Genomic DNA, 13758 nt, shown 5'->3' on the forward strand with positions numbered 1-13758 from the left:
ACTATCATTTATTTTAAAATAAGAACCTGAAATCTGAAGAGAGCACCAGACCTGACTATAATCAACATTAACAAAGAAGAAATGCACATTACAGAGACAGACAGACAGACAGAGGGAGTGAGACGGGAAGGAGGAGTGTGAAGAGATGCATTAATGTGTCAAGACCAGACCAGACCAAACAGGTCCTACACAGATCAGCAAGAGACATGAATGAATGAATGAATGAATGAATGAATAAATTAATGAATAAATGTCCCAGTGTTTGTCCAGACAGATTTTACATGAGAAACGGACCTGAACTTTCTCTCATGGAGGAGAGGACATGAAACCAGAACTTTGCGACGAGCCTCATGAATCAGAGGATGTTTTGAAAATAGTAAATTTCGCATTCGCGATGTTCACATCATCATTCCTCTATCTGTGTCCCATGCTTATGTTCCCTAGACATGTATAAGAACTGTTGCTTCATTCATTCAGCCATCTGTTCCTTTCGCTTCTTGTGATTGGACGAGCTCCACGGCAATCATCACCAGGGGGCGTGGCTATGATGTCTCTCTCCATGTAACGCGTGTTTGAGACTCAGTTTGAGTGTTAGTGATTCAGTGACAAGGACAGACTCATCATCCTCATCATCATCATCAGCTTTACGAACATATGTCACTTACTGGAAACTTGTATCATTCCCAGCGAGGATCGTAACACTGAAAGTGAATAGGAAGTTTGTTGAACATTTCTGGATTTATTTTGGAGTTGCGCATCTGGAGGTTCATGCTTGAGACGTTCGAGACTCTGTAAACTTCACCAAAGCGCGTCACAATGTGTCAAAAGAGTGTGTTGTGCTTTTTGAGTGTGTTTGGGTTCTGCGCTCTGGCGTTCGGGGCTCGTGAATGCGCACCGTGCGCGCTCCGCTCGTGCCCGCTCCTGAGCGCGCTCGGGTGTGGTTCTGGCCGGGTTCTGGCCCGTGACCCGTGCGGGTGCTGTGACCAGTGCTCTCGGCTGGAGCTCGAGCTGTGTGGAGGACCGGACTGGACTATGGGTTACTGCGGATCCGGACTCACCTGTGCCGCGCGCAACAGAACCGGACCCGCGCTCGTACCTGAGACAGGTGTCTGCAGAGGTCAGTGACGCGCACGAGCTTTCACTTCAACATGACACTCAGTGCATGTGTATAAAGTATATAACACCTCTCATGATGAAGATGATGAAGATGAGGAGGAGTATGGTTGTGGATTTAGATGAAATCAGTGAGAAGTTGTGTTTTTTTTATTGGTAACACTTTACAATAAGGTTGATTAGTTAACATTAATGCATTAACTAACATGAACAAACAATGAGCAATACATTAGTTACAGTATTTATTCATCTTTGTTAATGTTATAAAAATCCAGCTGTCCATTGTTTGCTCATGTTAGTTCACAGTACATATAATGTTAACAAATACAACCTTTGATTTTAATAATGTATTAGTAATTGTTGAAATTAGTATTAACTGAGATTAATAAATGCTGAAGTATTGTTCATTCTTAGTTCATGTTAACTAATGAACCTTATTGTAAAGTGTTACCGTTTTTTTCTGTAGAGCATCAGCTCATGACTGATTGATTGATATGGTTATTGATATTTAGATTTTAGAAGGTAGTTCTGTACTGAGATGGCAGTGCCATGGCAAAGTGACTATAATACCATGGCACTTTGATATGGTTCTGATTGATATGTATAACAGCACGATACTCCAAGATACTTTGAAAAATACCATGCTAAATGTACAAAAACATGGTATTGCCATAGTACCATGTTCAAAATACTATAGTATTGCCATGGTACATGCCTAAAAACAATGGTAGTGCCATAATAGCATGTCCAAATAGTACAGTATAGTATTGCTATGGTACTGTACATGTCCAAAAGACCATTGATAATACCATAGTACTTTTTGGTACTTTTTAGTGAGTGGAGAGACAGTTACACTTATTTTGATTCCCATTTTACTATGAGGTTTATAATGTCCAAACTGTTAGATCACCAATAACAAGTTATTCATAAGAGTTTCTCAGTTTTTATGAAACCATCTTATGTCAGTCTGATGGACTCAGTGTCCTGGGATTTGATCTATGATGTGATATTAGGCTCTTTTCCAAGAGTTTAGTACGGAAAGGGTCATCATGCCTGACCGGAGCTGGACTTTCTCTGCGTCTAAACTCTTGAATTGCTCCAGACGGCTGAGTGAAAGCAGAAGTTAGTCTGTGGGAAGGTTCTGGAGCTCAATTACCCCTCGTCTTCATCTTCCTCCTGTGGGGTCTGGGATTCATCCCAAGGGATCGTGTCCTTGATTAGGCTTTATTTACAAGTGAGTGTTAAGGGTTAATCCCGACCCGGTGTGTATGAATGAGTCTGGCTTAACAGATGCAGTGATTGAGTGTGTCTCTCAATCCCAAAATCAGCAGCAGGACAGACCAGAACTATTAGAGTAAAAAGCCTGAAAGTAATTTCAAGTTATTCTGAATGTGGTCAGTGTGGAAGTTTAGGGAGCGCGATCATTAGAAAGAAAATATGAGCATGTCAAAAAATTGAGGTTAAATAATGATAGTCGTTTTCCAGGCACTGATTAACCAGCATCTCTTTATCATAGTAATACATTATTCATGATTGTCATCGTTAATTAGAATTACCCCCCTCCCCTCCATTAGCAAAGAAATTAATGAGGTAATTTATATGCAGACATGGCTGAAGGCGTATAGAAGATGTGGAAATGAAAAGCGCTTGTTGAATATTGTATATCAGTCTTTTTTGGGGTCGATCCATTCGCACTGTTCTCATGCACTCTTAGCAATAAATACTGGCATCTTTAACATCCATAGAACCTTTTAAAGGTTATTTAGAACATTTAAATGTTCATAACACTAAGAAAAAATAGTTATTTTAAGAACTGACCACTGAAAGATCCCTGAGCCAAAAGAAGATCTTATATGGCATTGCTGCAAAAAAAAAACTTCATTTTGAATGTAGATTTCCTTTATGTAGTGTGAGAACATTTGTACTGCATTTATGGAGGATAAAGAATGCTACATTTCTGCAGGGTTTCGTTTATTTTGCTCAACAAACAAAAACCTGTAAAAATGCTAATTAGCCGCTTATATATCATCAATACTGCCTATATAAAATAGGGATGCACGATATATGGGCCACCATATCGGTATCAACGATATATGTTCATTTTTAATGTTATTGTTATTGGCCCAGATAAGAAAATGGCCGATATATAAAAGCCGATAAATAATCTATTATTTCCTTCAGCTGAGACTCTTCAGATTCGCACATTTGAATTGCTTGAAATATTGAAATCACTTCAAAAAGGAAAATCCAGTTAAAGTGCAACATATGCAGCGCAAATCTGTCATATCGGCTACAGAACATTATAATGAGAACATCATAATTGTGTGTTCTCACAGACTTGTGTTTTTGTAATCAGGCTCTCAAAAATTATATACAATTTGGATTTAGATTTATCGGCAATATATCGGTTATCGGCTTTCAAATAGAAAGAATTATCGGTTATCGTTTCGGCCAAAATTTTCATATTGGTTTCATATTGTTATTTCTGTAGGACTAGAGTCTCCAAACAGAATAATAACTGTTACCTAACAGGTTACCCAAAACACTCAGTCCAGTATGAAGCTATTATTATATATTAGTATTAACTGTATATTATACAGGTCAGTCACTGTCAGAACGCTCGTTTAGTGTGGACTATCAGTCGCTTTCCTCGTCAGTATCGCTATCAGCCTGAGCTCAGTCCCTGATGTCCGTGTCTCCTCTCTCGTTCTGAACGCCAAGACAAAACGCCTCCGTGTCCTTCAGTTTGTGAGATTAAATATCAGCTTCCCACATTTGACCCGCAACAATTAGAAGAGAAACGGCAATACTGAGAAGGACGTAACATGTTTGCAAACTGATTAAACTAGTTATCATGTGGACTTTAGATAGCAGCGCTAGACCAGACTGTTTTTATTACAGACTAGTCTGTGTTTATACGGGAAAAGCAAATCGTAGTATCCAGAACTTTTTACACTTACTTCAAATCCCTTTTTGTTACTATGAGGATTATATTGTCCAAGGTGTCAAATAATTATAAATTAGACTTTTCCCATGTTTATGGATCCTGCTGGATGTTCTAGTTTGCTCTGTTAGGAAAACTTGTGCTGATGAACAGAGCCGGTGTGCGATCCGTCGACGTGAACAGATGTGCATTGTGGGCGCACGCTACAAAAAGCGTTTGGGGTCGTGTGAAAATATGAAAATATCCTCGCAGGAAGTATTGAGATGGAAAAGACGTTGGCGGAGCGGATCATTCCGAGGTGACCGGAAATAATAGGGAAAGTTTTGGCAGGATGGTCTGATCCTGGTTTGAAAAGGCTGTTTGTGATGGCGATGTCTGTGTGAGAACAACCGCCATGTGGTTTTCCACAAACGCAACGTTTCTGTGCCAAATGCACCAATATCTGCCCGTTCACTTTCAGTACTCAGTCATGTCTAAGAATGTGCTCACTGTACTAACCAGGACTGGCCTCTTAATGCATCAAAAAACACGATCTCAATTGTTTCTCCAGCATTGAGATCAGTGGGAGAGCAAATACTTCAAAAACTTCAAAGTTTTGTGCTTTAGGAAGCCGTTCCAGCCTCGCAGAGATCTCAGTGTCCACATATTCTCTCACTGTAGGACTAATATGAGTCTGTTTTTATATTTCATCTCAGGAACTGTAGAGTAGAAGCACAAGTTCTGTCAAAGTTATGAAGTAATGTTCTTCCAGTAATATTTATCTGTCATGCACGTACACACTGTAAAGTTTCATGAGTGACAATCACATTTAAATTCACTCCCGAAACTGTGATGATTGACATCGTGTTTGGTGTCCGCTATTCTGACCAAAGACTCGTTGTGTTGAAGCACAGTCGACTTTCACATGACTTTCACATGTCCACTTATTATAGCATTTTTGGGCTTGTTGTTTAAGCTTGGCTCATAAAGCAATGGAGTTTACGGAGTTATTAAAGTGAGCAGTGCAGGTCGCGATATTTTGGTCTTATTTTCAGCATAAAGCATTTGGATTTATTTCGGTTTTACTGTAGGCTTGTTCTTGGTCGCTGTTTCTATAGCAAGATCTGTCAACGCGTGTAAACCTCACTCCTCTGATCTCAAGGCATGAGACTGCAGTTTGTACCTGTACCTGTAGTCAATCATTTTATCCCTTAAAACTCATCTCCGATCACCAGAATGACATATTTAAATGTTTTTTCCTTGGAAAAAACATTTCTTCATGCCTTTAAATATCTTGAATGTAACTCGACAACCTTGCCTCATTTAGTATGCGCTGTTCTATGAATATGCAAATGAGCCCCGCCTCCACTCACTCACTCAGCTCAGAGATCCACTGGTTGACGATCACACGTTGATCTGATTGGTTACAAGGTAGTTTGTGACGTCAGAAACACCAGCGATTTCAAAGCGTGTTTTTGAGACTGTCTTTGGTTCACTGCAGTTTTAAGGAGAAAATACTCAGCAATGGAGTCGACTTATGAATTTACACATGGTTTGTCTTAAAGCGTATTAAAAACACCACATAGACACATAAACAACTTTAAAAGCGTGTTTTTCACCACAGGGCGACTTTAAAACGTTGCTACTTTGTTTCAGAATGTTCATTCAAATGTAACAGTGTTTATAGAATGATAAAACGGAATGTTCGCATAACCAAGAAAAAACGCTTTGACCTTTTGAACGTTCTGAGAACATTCAGAAAAAGGGGATGTTGGGACATTGGTAGAACACGTTTTTGTGAGCTGGGCTGTTACGTGCCCTGAACAGTTTCTTCTGGTTTGTTTGGTGAGTTTGTGAGCCAAGCCCCAGGAGAGCATCATGGGGGACATTAGGAGCCGTCGAAGCCGGTTTGTCTTTGTTTATTCACATGTGTCGGGCTGGGGGGTCTTCAGGAGAACCTGCGGGAGCCCGAGGGGTTCTGCATCTGACGTCGATACTCCAGACTTATTTAACACACATGCGGCTGGAAGAGGAAAACACAGGGATGCATGTGAAGGGCAATGAGAGGCAGAAAGACTCAAGCTGTTTCTAGTGTATAAATGAGGTAATCTTTTAGAGTGAAGTTCTCATTTATGTTTCAGTCAAGTGTCAGTTTTGTTCTCAGGGAGATTTTTTTCAGTCTCCATCTCGTTGCTGTCTAGGAGAAGCGTTTGAGATATTAAAGAGATCTTCCAGACATGCGGCTCTTCACGTGTCGGTCAAAAATGACCGAAATTTATTGTTTATTTCAATTAAATTAATGTACTATATTTTAGTTCGATAATGTTTTTTATTTCATATTTTGTATTTTTAGGGGGGTTTATGGTACTAAATTATAGTTGCGCTGTATTTATAATCCATTTATTCACTTTTTGAGCATAGACCTGAAAATTTAATTTCCTGTTGCCTGTTTCCTTAAACTGTTGCTCTAAAGCATTCAAGATTACCACAGACTGAAGTTTGATCTTGTTTCAAAGACGACACTTGGCAGATTATTGCTGAAGTGAAAAAAGTTGTAAAAAGTGAACTTAAAAAAACGTACAGAATTTTACGTTATTGTTATGAAATATTTTCAAAAACATGTTTTACTCTAAAACTGTGAGAAAATCAAAACCATAAATCTAAATAAGTTGTGTTCAAAATTTGAGCCTGATACAGTATCTCAGTAAATTAGCTTTCAGTGAGTGTGTTCGGCTGCAGTACTAAATGCTTCCACTAGAGGAAATTCGTCTCTTATTCATTTCCAATACTCTCATCTTTGACTGCGAGGAGCACAAGTGTGACTATTTTTTTTAGGACCATTTAACCTTTTTTTTCATGTTCACATAGCAAGTGCCAAAATCTTTAACAAGTTTTGTACCATTCCGATAAAAAAAAAAAAATGTTTTCAGAGTGTCTAATTTTGGTGCCATTCATTGGAACATAAGCAAACAAATCTCACAACACGCCGAGACGAGGACAGAAAAAGCCCGACAAATGAGCTTGTCTTCTTCTCAACAGTGATACCCGGTGCGACGGACTCAGACGAGGAGGACGAACGCTGCCCCCTGGTGGCCGGATGCGATCGCGTCGACGGACAGTGTGTGTGTGAGTCCAAACACTCCTGCATCAGAACCTACAGCTATCCCGACAGAGACACCTGTGTGCATGCTGGGAAAACAGGTATGGACCTTGACAAAAACATATTATAATAACAAATAAATAGTGCTGGGCAACGATTAATCGGTTGCCCAGAACTACAAATAAAGTATTTTTACTTGTGCAAAATAAAATAAAAATTTCAGATTGGAACACGTCCTAAAGTTTCTGCTCACGAAGAAGAACGTGCATTACGTTCTCTTTGCGAGCAGCTCTTCTTGGACGTGTTTTAACAGGTTTATGCATGATATATCTTTAAATAAACCGTCATGTCACATCGTTTACGTTCAGCATAAAGCTACATTTATTTAAATTTCATTGAACCAAGTTTACATTAGGGCAAGACGCAATTTCTATGGCACATTAATCATGGTGTATTAATCATCGGTAGCCTGTGTTTGACCTGAAACTCTCTGTCTCTCAGGGTCTCGCCGTCACGAACACAGACACAGGTTTGTGGGCCCCGTGAACCCGGAGTGTGTGTTTTCTGGCTGTAATCTGACGGTCGACGGATGTGTGTGTGCGTCTCAGAGCTGCTACGATCACTTCACGTACGTCAACCGCAGTCAGTGCCAGCGGGCGGCAGGTAACGCAACATTTCCAGTGCATTAACTCTGAACTAAACATTTGAGACGGGATGTGTGTGTGTGTGTGTCTGTGTTACAGGAGTGTGCAAAGGTTTTAGGATTTGTGCATCTATTATGCTATTTCAAAGACTTGTTTTGGCGTCCCTACAACAGATTCACATGCATCCAAGATCAAAAAACACTTGAATTCTCTCATAATCTCCACTGCAGCATCAGCTCTCTTCTCTCAGTGTCTGAAACGCTTCGATCGAAGATTCAGTCTCTCTAAGCTCCGCCTCTCTGAGAGCTGCTCTGCTCTGATTGGTCAGAAGCCAAACGCTCATTATCATATCTGAATCTCAGCTCTTGATCACAGTGATACGAACAGTAACGATGGTGTGGGTTTCACGAACCAAACTCTTCCAGTCTCAGATAAACTTCAGTGTTTGAGGGTGGGCCAAGAGACGCTGTTCAGCCAATCAAGACCAGAGGCGGGCATTATGCAAATGAGTTACAAACCTACAGCAGGAAGTGAGACTGAATTACTGACGACTCGTTTCAGTTCAGAATCACTTCTTTCTTTTAGGAGACAAAATCTCCATTTATCTTTGATCTTTGAAACTTTACACTCACAAACAGCTTTATTACACACTACATGTTGTGCATTAATGAAGCCAACAGCATAAACCAATGAACCAACAATAAACTGGTTTGCCTGCTGGAAGATGGTTATTACTAGATGGCATCTGCAGACTTTTGATCACATTTACTGTGGGGGAAAACTAGATTAAATATGATCAAATGTGTTAATTAGACCTGTGTGTACTTCACTCTTATTGGTCGCTGAACGCATCATCAGATTAAACTGAATATTTTATAAACAAACAAGCAAGTAGAGGCAGAAGATGTGTAAAACTCTGTGAATGATGCGTCTTTAAAGTCGGCATAAAACAGAAGTTGCGCTGGTCTCTTCTCCTCTATTGTGTCGTATATCCGAGAGAAACGCTTCTGGAACAAGAACAAATGTGGGCGGGGCTTGATTGTGTCTGTGGGGAATTGATTGGATGGTTGTGGTTTGCTATTGGCTGATCTCATGTGAGTGACAGGTTGCCCCGCCCACATCTTCAGAGAAGAGAAGAGATGCTGCTTTTATTCTGATTCAAGATTATTACATCAATAATGATGTGCACCTATAAATCATTTACAATAAACACCGTAATTTTCCATAAAAAAACACTGCATTTGTTTGCATGCATCACTTTTGTGCGGGAACAAATAATACTGTGAATAATAATTTTATAGAAGCTTTAAGCCACTGTAGGTCATGAGTGATTTTTACCATGGTTTTACCTGATGTATATTTTTACCATGGTAAAATCTCTATAGTGCACTATAAACATAATTACTGTATTTTTGATCAGATAAATGAGCAGGAGAGACTCTTTCAAAAACATTTGAACATTAGCGAACACACATTCATTATTCAGAATCAAAACTTTGAATAGCATTTCTAAAGTTTCGCGTAAGAAAGCTCTGAGTTTATGACATTCGGCTCAGTCGCTCCACTGAGATGTTTAAAAGGGTGGTTGATTATGATTTCACTTTTCTAACTTTAGTTAGTGTGTAATGTTGCTGTTTGAGCATAAACAACATCTGCAAAGTTACAACGCTCAAAGTTCAAAGCAAAGGGAGATATTTGCTTTTAAAGAAATCGCTTTTTAAGGACTATAACAAACGGCTGGTAGAGACTACACAACATTCCTCCCGGGTTAGTGACATCACCAACCCTAACATTTACATAAACCCCGCCCCCTGAACACGATTATCAAGACAGAATATGCTAATCAGTGACTACAAATAAGCTACATAAATTCATCAACTAACCATTCAGAAATGTCCTGTTGCTTCTACATGTTGTCACTTCTTCTTGAGTCTCTCCATCATTGTCTGACTCCGGTTTGAACATAAAAGGCTAAAAGTTTTTGACATTTTCAGTGCATGTGTGTGTGAGGTAAAAGGACACAAGCTGTTGAAGCTCCGCCCCCTGTGCCGGGAGCAGCAGCTCATTTGCATTTAAAGGGACACGCACAAAACGGTGCGTTTTTGCTCACCCTCAAAAATTGGCAAATTTAACATGCTATATAAAAATATCTGTGGGGTATTTTGAGCTAAAACTTCACACACACACACTGGGGACATCAGATACTTATTTTACATCTTATGAAAAGGGCATTATACCACCCCTTTAATAATCATATCTAATGCGCCCGAGATATGAGACGTTCCTGATTCACTGTTTATAACTTCAGTTCAGTGTCATTTAATGCATGTTGGGTTTATTTAATAGCATCTTGTGTTTAGATAATGAGCTTTACTTCAGGACTGTAGTTTTATTCTCTCGACACCTGATTATTCCTGTGCGTCGAGATATTCTCATGGTTTATTATAATGGTAATCAAAGTGAAGCTGTTAACATTAACCTGGAAAGGATTTATAATAGATGTTGTAGATCCGTTTCTCTGAATGAAGAGAAGTTAGATTTGGCTTGTTGTTTTCAGTGTTTGTAAAAGGCTAGAAATGTTGTTTAACTTCACAAACGGTCTCAGTGGATTAATCTCTTCATACTGTAACTGTGAATGTGTCCAGCGTACAGTAAACAAGATTTCTTTGGTTCAGAGACGCCCCTTCCAGCAGCCAAACACTGAGCTATGTGTGTGTGTGTGTGTGTGTGCGATTTACTCAAGCGCACATCTGTGGATCATTAGCTTGTTTGCAGTGGGATGTGTGTGTCTGTTTGTTATCAACGCTTCAGTGTGTAGCTTATATAACACACTCGTCCCTGAAAACCAGGTTTCTCCACATACGGAGCACATTGATCAGGACTGCTAGTCGAGAGGCGAATCGCAGATGTTCATACGGAGCACATTGATCAGGACTGCTAGTCGAGAGGCGAATCGCAGATGTACATACGGAGCACATTGATCAGGACTGCTAGTCGAGAGGCGAATCGCAGATACGGAGCACATTGATCAGGACTGCTAGTCGAGAGGCGAATCGCAGATGTACATACGGAGCACATTGGTCAGGACTGCTAGTCGAGAGGCGAATCGCAGATGTACATACGGAGCACATTGATCAGGTCTGCTAGTCGAGAGGCGAATCGCAGATGTACATACGGAGCACATTGATCAGGACTGCTAGTCGAGAGGCGAATCGCAGATACGGAGCACATTGATCAGGACTGCTAGTCGAGAGGCGAATCGCAGATGTACATACGGAGCACATTGGTCAGGACTGCTAGTCGAGAGGCGAATCACAGATGTACATACGGAGCACATTGATCAGGACTGCTAGTCGAGAGGCGAATCGCAGATGTACATACGGTGCACATTGATCAGGACTGCTAGTCGAGAGGCGAATCGCAGATGTACATACTGATCAGGACTGCTAGTCGAGAGGTGAATCGCAGATGTACATACGGAGCACATTGATCAGGACTGCTAGTCGAGAGGCGAATCGCAGATGTACATACGGAGCACATTGATCAGGTCTGCTAGTCGAGAGGCGAATCGCAGATGTACATACGGAGCACATTGATCAGGTCTGCTAGTCGAGAGGCGAATCGCAGATGTACATACGGAGCACATTGATCAGGACTGCTAGTCGAGAGGCGAATCGCAGATGTACATACGGAGCACATTGATCAGGTCTGCTAGTCGAGAGGCGAATCGCAGATGTACATACGAAGCACATTGATCAGGACTGCTAGTCGAGAGGCGAATCGCAGATGTACATACGAAGCACATTGATCAGGACTGCTAGTCGAGAGGCGAATCGCAGATGTACATACGGAGCACATTGATCAGGACTGCTAGTCGAGAGGCGAATCGCAGATGTACATACGGAGCACATTGATCAGGACTGCTAGTCGAGAGGCGAATCGCAGATGTACATACGGAGCACATTGATCAGGTCTGCTAGTCGAGAGGCGAATCGCAGATGTACATACGGAGCACATTGATCAGGTCTGCTAGTCGAGAGGCGAATCGCAGATGTACATACGGAGCACATTGATCAGGACTGCTAGTCGAGAGGCGAATCGCAGATGTACATACGGAGCACATTGATCAGGTCTGCTAGTCGAGAGGCGAATCGCAGATGTACATACGGAGCACATTGATCAGGACTGCTAGTCGAGAGGCGAATCGCAGATGTACATACGGAGCACATTGATCAGGACTGCTAGTCGAGAGGCGAATCGCAGATGTACATACGGAGCACATTGATCAGGTCTGCTAGTCGAGAGGCGAATCGCAGATGTACATACGGAGCACATTGATCAGGTCTGCTAGTCGAGAGGCGAATCGCAGATGTACATACGAAGCACATTGATCAGGACTGCTAGTCGAGAGGCGAATCGCAGATGTACAACGTCTATTAACACTTGTGCATCAATTACAAAAAGTTACACATCGGTCCATAGTGGACATAAAGGAGCACAGACTTAAGTTTGGTCGAATTTTAAAGAACTTGGCAGATTATTGCTAAAGTAAAACAGTTGTAAAAAGTAAAACCAAAAAAAAAGTTATATAGGTTTAAGCTTATGAAAATGATTTATGAACATTATTTTATATAAAATGCATATTTTATGAAACATGTTGAACTCATGTAGAAAATCAAAGCCATAAATCTAAACAAGGCATGTTCCACATTTGAGGTTGATATCTCAGAAAATGAGCTTTCATTGTGTGTGTGTGTGTGTGTGTGTGTGTGTGTGTGTGTGTGTGTGTCTGTGTGTGTGTCTGTGTGTGTGTCTGTGTGTGTGTGTGTGTGTGTGTGTGTGTGTGTTTTCGGGCGCAGTTCCAGATTTCCCCATTAGAGGCAGCAAAACTCCACTGGACACACACAGGTTTGAGTTGTTATTTACAGTTTAGTTTTTCTCTCTCAAATATTACACACACACACACACACACACACACACACACGCACACATACACATATTTTGTTTTATTACACACATACAAATCACACTCTGACATCCATACCAACACACCCACACAATTATAGCTGTATAATTTATCCAGTTGGCTCTATAATATTTCGAAGCAGAAAACAGGAATAAAGCGAGTGTTTGCTTTATAGGCCAAACCTGAGAAAACGGCGCCATCTGGTAAAAAATGGTAAAAATTAAAATTTTAAAGCCTTGCCAACAGAATGAAAGCCTATTAACAAAGATTGCATCATTTTATAGTTAAATGGCCCCGGGGTTAGAAAACAGCTGTTTTACATTGGAATAATATTTCACTGATTTTACTGCATTTTTGATCAAATAAATGCAGGTTTGAAGAGCAGAAGAGACACTTTCAAAAACATTATAAAAGCGTTCCGAACCCAAACCTTTGAACTGTAATGTATTTCAAAATAAAAAATATAAAAAATTAATTATATTATATTATATTATATTATTTTTGTTGTTGTAATGGAAAAATCCAAATGACTGTTCCCCCTTTGTCTTCATAATGTGTAACCAATAAAATATTGTTAATAAAGAATGCATCATCTCGAGAGCGTCTCAGACTAGCAGAAGTGTGTGTGTCCTCCAGTCTCCTGCTAATATGTGTTGAGATGTACTAGCAGAAGTGTGTGTGTCCTCCAGTCTCCTGCTAATATGTGCTGAGATGTAAAAGCTGAAGCTCTTGTGACGTCGAGCGGCGGAGACTTGGCCTCGCTCCTGCTAATGAAATCATTATTAAACGAGTGCCATAAACAGCATCATAGTGTCGCTGCACATCAAACTTCTTCATTAGTTCTTTGTGTTTGAGCAGACGACACGTAAACACACATACGTAAAGGACAGACTGGTGTGTGTGTGTGGTGCAAATTTGACCCCAGAATTGAGCTAAATTTGACACAAACTTAGTTTAGAGACATTTTGGGAGGTCCTCTATTAGAAAAGCAATTCATGTGAAAAATAGAGAT

At 40.5% G+C, this 13758-nt stretch overlaps 1 protein-coding gene across 3 annotated transcripts in view; it reads left to right on the plus strand.

Moving 5' to 3' along the window:
* The first annotated feature begins 581 nt into the window (after nucleotides 1–581).
* Nucleotides 582–13758, plus strand: part of LOC311071661 (cysteine-rich motor neuron 1 protein) — a 58672-nt gene continuing 45495 nt past the window's right edge. For all 3 annotated transcript variants that reach the window (XR_014603906.1, XM_084096126.1, XM_084096127.1), the window contains exons 1-3: nucleotides 582–1117; nucleotides 7076–7237; nucleotides 7638–7799. Coding sequence is in view for 2 of the 3 variants with exons in the window: in XM_084096126.1 (XP_083952252.1) it covers nucleotides 817–1117; nucleotides 7076–7237; nucleotides 7638–7799 (625 nt within the window). In the remaining variant the exon portion in view is untranslated. The remainder of the gene's footprint in view (nucleotides 1118–7075; nucleotides 7238–7637; nucleotides 7800–13758) is intronic.

Source organism: Abramis brama (genome assembly GCF_963993115.1).
Source record: "Abramis brama genome assembly, chromosome: 21".
In the NCBI taxonomy this organism is placed as follows: Eukaryota; Metazoa; Chordata; class Actinopteri; order Cypriniformes; family Leuciscidae; genus Abramis; species Abramis brama.